At 40.2% G+C, this 5,233-nt stretch overlaps 1 protein-coding gene across 1 annotated transcript; it reads left to right on the top strand.

Annotated features, from left to right (window-relative positions):
* The first annotated feature begins 2,234 nt into the window (after positions 1-2,234).
* LOC144680922 (homeobox protein HMX3-like) lies at positions 2,235-4,427 on the top strand. The gene is made up of 2 exons (XM_078542477.1): positions 2,235-2,651; positions 3,093-4,427. The coding sequence occupies exons 1-2, from the start codon at positions 2,411-2,413 to the stop codon at positions 3,584-3,586; spliced, it is 735 nt and encodes a 244-aa protein (XP_078398603.1). The 5' UTR covers positions 2,235-2,410; the 3' UTR covers positions 3,587-4,427.
* Positions 4,428-5,233: the final 806 nt, after the last annotated feature.

The raw sequence follows: 5,233 nt of genomic DNA on the forward strand, positions 1-5,233 counted from the left end.
ATAAACAGTATATATCTATTCTTTTTATATATGCTTCACATGGGATATAGTAGGATGTACCAACTTAATGCAGCCATCCTCTGACTGTGGTGAACAAGGTTTCAAGGTCGTTTGCAGCGTCAATCTGGTTTTATAATGGGAATTAGAGCAAAATAGTCGTACTTTTCTTTAATGTAATATATCAGTGCATTACGTTTTATAATCATGTATAAATATACATCGCACCTTTATTGTTTATAACACAGTATACAAATATAAATATACTGCATACATAACTTTACATGTATGCATTTACATGTGCTGTAACAAGTCGGTGCGAACTCGATGGGCCGATGGGCCTCTTCTGCACTATGTGATTCTGTGATTCTGTGAAGTGTTTACAGTTTGAGCACATATCGTTCCTTAGTTTTCTTAGTTCTGATGAAGAGTCATACGGACTGTCAGATGCTGTCAGACCTGCTGAGTTTTTCCACGTATTTTTGTTTTTGTTTCAGATTTCCAGCATCCGCAGTATTTTGCTTTTGTCGTTCCCTATGTATTGTACTACGCGTCTACAGGACCCAATCAAGATCCTATATATATTCCTCTCTGTCCTCTTCACATAACCAGGACCTACAACAACACGACAATTAAAAGTAAAATCATACCAAATGTAAAAATTGTTTAAATAAACTGCATTAATCAATTTATACTATTCATGGTCAGTTTAAGCTGATAGACAACTGAATCATATTTCCCACGTTATAGGCCGTTTTAATAGACTGCATCAGCGCTAAGAAAACATACAAAGAAGTCCGGCCGTGTTCACATCCTGTAAAGCTCACTTCAACGATTGCTAACTATGTTAATTAAAGTAATGACAAACAGAACAAAGTGCCAAATGAGGTTTCTAGAACTGTTTCCCGCAACCCATTCATGACACAAATCACGTTATGATACCATTGTAAGACATCTGAAACTGATCATGGTAAACACATTTTTGGCAGCCTTAATGATGAATATTTATCTTTTATTACGTTGACTGCCGAATGCTTTATAGTTATAAATCATTTCAAAGTGTCAACGTTTTAAACACATAACTACGCGTAGTTAAACTGAGTTACATTCGTTAATGTAACACTCGACAAAAACACTCGAAATACTTTATTATTCTGAATGAAGTCTGGTAGGCCCATGTATCCAGCTTTGTCTACTTATTCTACAATAGTTCAATAAGAATTTTAGAAAATCATAACTATATTGTATTCATACATATTTCACGTGGAAGTATTGCAAATGCCCCTTTATGTACAATATGTAAATATTTAATTTTATAAAACTTGCCAAGTGAGCTATGTAAAATTTTCAACAATCCTCGCTTAACACCCATTCACTGAAAATGAATATATCTTACGAGGGTACCTGTTTAAGTGTGGAATTGCAATTTTTGCAGTTTTCTGATTCCTCATACTATAGTGATAGAACAGTTTAATGTCGGAAGAACCTGTATTCGGCCATTTGTTCAGGGTTGTGCTTTAATTTACAATTAAGGGTCACACAATTGCATATGTATTTAATGAACTGGACTGATATCCAAACACGAATGGATGGCTGCCGTCGAACTATCGGGTTTTCATTGTTTATTTAAAATCAGGGAGGAACATAGAAGGATGATTTTGGCCATTTCCTTGACGCCCCTTCACCGAACTATTTTGGCCAACTTGCGGTCTGTTCTTTGTGTGGGGTTAAGTGAGTGAATTGAAAACATAACCGTGTCCTTCATTGCGTCTTCAAATGTTCACGTGCTTACTAATGGTCTAGTTAAAACGTTTGCAATGCCCGATGAAAAATCGCGCCATTTACAATCAATGAATCACTCGGAAAGCAAATTTCATGAAAAAAAAATTGTTCGGCCTGGAGACTTGGATCGAAATAATAGAGCTTTTAGGGCCAATTTTCACTTTATCCCTGAAGTGAATTCCCACTGTAATTCCAGCTGCTGTTAAAGCTAAAATCAACGGGACAATCTCAAACAACTGGCCTGTCCATCAACGACTCTTAATTAAAATGCACTGGTTCAATCACTTTCGTGCATTTATTGGTATGAATCCAACCCATTACAAGTTGGATGCGGGACACCTTTCCCATTTTGTTGGAAATTGCGAAAATATTTTGAATTTACGCGCAGCCTCGCGAGGCGCCGTTTTTGTACAGCCGCTATTGATTCAGTGTCACTTGCTTAATAGCTCGCCAGATTTTAGACCCAGGCCAATTCCCTCTGGCGAAATAAATAGACACCTACAAAACTATTGTTGTATGTTAACCTAGTAACTTCACAAATCGTAAATCAATGGTTTGTCCGAATATCTTTTTACCCAGTGGTTCTCCCTGAGCTTCAGGCTGGGTCCACGCTGAGCTTTGTACATATTTTATGAAGTGTACCGCGTCTATATACAAGACGCAAAAGGTGCTGCTTTGGAATGAAACCTGCTTCAGCATGGAGCAGTCGCAGGCTGCTGAGCTCTCTTCCTCTGTGCCCTTTTCCATCAATCGCATTTTAGGGGAGCCTAGCCGGGTGCAGCCGCAGCCTGGAGATGGTGCAGAAGCTGCAACAAGATATCCAGAGAATACCTCGAAGAACAGCACCAAAACCAAGACCCTTGTGCACCCGGGTAAGAGATAAGTATGGTGGTATTCCTAATTTCCCGCTGGTTTAAGGGGTCACCTACACACTATTCCCACAGATCCATTCGCTTCGGGGTTCCTCGGTCACTCTTCCCTACTGCGCTGGTCACACATTGAGATTCATGCTGTCGACATTTTTAACCTTTAGTTTTCCTTCTCTCCCTCTCTGTTCAGTTGTGTGCTGCGGTATTTTCTCCTATTTACTCCGTGCTTCATTTCGAGCAGCAGTTTAGGAAGGGTTCTGTTGGAATGATAGCTGTCCCGCTTACGCGTTTGGACTTAGAAATATTCTGCAATCTTTACCTTCTGGCGAAGGGCAAATATTCAATGGTTCCACAGTGACCCTTAGTACCGATGCATTTCCGTACGATAGTAACCACACAGTTCCATAGTAACAAGCATCACACGCTTTGTGAATATTTTAACAGTAATGGAGGAAGAGGCTGATGAGGAAAGGACTGGGCCAGCCTGCAAATCTGGAGAACAGAACAAAGAGAGGATCGTGCAGGAGAGGAAAAAGAAGGCGAGGACAGTGTTCTCCCGGAATCAGATTTTTCAGCTGCAATCTACATTTGACCTGAAAAGGTACCTGAGCAGTACGGAGAGGGCAGGGCTCGCCGCCGCTCTTCAGCTAACAGAGACCCAAGTCAAGATCTGGTTTCAGAACCGACGGAATAAATGGAAGCGACAGCTTGCCAATGAACTCGAAATTGCACAGTTCGACACCGAGGCACAGGCCCTGGACCCCTTCTTGTCTTCCCACGAACGGGATGGCTTGCTGCCTATTTGGGGCGACTTAATGCATCCCCCCGTCTCATTGTACACAAGCCCATTTGTGCCTTACTACAGGGCACTGCTCCCACAGGACGACCCTTTTCTCTCCTATGCTTTATTGGACAATTATAGATGTAGGATCGTTTAATTTTGGTTTAAACCTGAGTCCCACAGTAACGCAGGCATACAGTGCCGCCTAGGCAAGTTTCCGTTTTTCCTTCTCGTATTATGACCACAAATCTAACCCCGACGAATTCTGTCATTTGATCCTGTAATGATGCGAGGAATATCACTTTTTAGAATGTCTGTTTTCGAGGAACGAGACAAAATATATTGCCGGCTACATGCAATGCTTGTGCAACGAGTCAATGTATCGATAGTCATATCGTTATTGTTTGAGCACAGTTAGTCCTGAGTGAACACAGCTCCGATCTGAGCTATCGTTTCTGCTCCGCAGCGAAGGGTTTACCACTGTTAGACACAAGCCTTGTTCGAAACATTTTATTGCTATGACCCTGACTGTTGCACATGACATGGCTCCCCCGCATTCTGATTCCTCCCTCCACAGAATCGGATACAATTCCGAGATCACTACGCAGATGGTGAAAATTACAGAAGGAAACACAGTATATGCATACGGAAGCCCCGTCCTTTCGTTAATTACTGTGGGGTAAATATAGCCAGGAATTATGATACAATTTTTAAAAAAAAGTAAATTACTGCAGACGCGAAGAATTCGTAATAAAACCAGAAAATGCCGGAGAAGACTCAGCAGGTTGACAGATCGTTGAGGTGCTGAGTATCATCATTTTCTGTTACTATTTGCCAGATAAGGAGATGCTTTGGAAACCAATGTAATCTGTAATTTTTCCAGTGCCTGGTGGTCAGACTTGCTTTGAGTCAATTTCTTCAGCATATTGGTTTAAAAAATCGAGCAATGTAATATTGGAAAATTTGGCCCTGATTCTGAAAATAAAGTTTATGCCTTTCACAGGACTGACACGTCTGTTAAATTAGGTATTTAGCTACACTTTGATTACCGAGTGATTCGTCATGCATTTTTTTTTCAGAGAAATGCAACATAATCTCAATATTTATCCTGTCTGAATATCACATTTGGGGCAAAACTTCTCGACGTCTCAATCTCTTATTACTAGTGTTCAGTCGTGTCAGGGGTTCAGGGCAGGCGGATCGTTATCAGTCCCCCAGCTCCCTGTAGCGAAATCTTTGCTTGCTCCTGAGCTGCTTGCTCCTGTTTGAAACACATGCAACCTTTTTTCAAAGCTTCACAAGTTAATCCAATGCATTTATCTGAACTAACCTTAAAAATAAGGGTACCTAATGGTAGTGTGCTTCTAAAGTTGAAGTGTTACTAAATACTGCTTAAACCATGGTTTTAAAACGCGCAGTGTCTGAGCCATAGCAAAAATGCCTGGGCCGGTTCAACGAGATTTTCACATATGCGGCTTGATTGTGTTAAACAGTGGGCATAGATAAACTAACATGGTTGGTAAACGTCCGTCTGTGCTTTAAGCATCATATTTATAAATTGCTAAACCAATAGCATTTCTAAAAAAAATTGAGTACCTAAAATTTCTTTTTAAACTTTCAAAAATTTGTGCAATGTATTTAAAAACGGAAGAGTTGCTTGTTTTCGACGCTTACGAAAATGTGGGTTGCTATACTTCTCCAATAATTAATAGAAAGTCAGTTCTAATTGTAACCATACCGCCCTGCTGTTACCAGTAGTTGGTAAGAATAGCAACTTGTTATACATAAGTAATGTCTAATTTAA

Source organism: Cetorhinus maximus, chromosome 1, assembly GCF_964194155.1.
Source record: "Cetorhinus maximus chromosome 1, sCetMax3.hap1.1, whole genome shotgun sequence".
Taxonomy (NCBI): Eukaryota; Metazoa; Chordata; class Chondrichthyes; order Lamniformes; family Cetorhinidae; genus Cetorhinus; species Cetorhinus maximus.

Bases quoted from the DNA above. Each gene is read 5' to 3' on its own strand.
- LOC144680922 (XM_078542477.1), top strand. From the start codon at position 2,411: ATGAAGTGTACCGCGTCTATATACAAGACGCAAAAGGTGCTGCTTTGG. The intron at 2,652-3,092 runs GTAAGAGATAAG...ATATTTTAACAG, and splicing joins CAAGACCCTTGTGCACCCGG to TAATGGAGGAAGAGGCTGAT.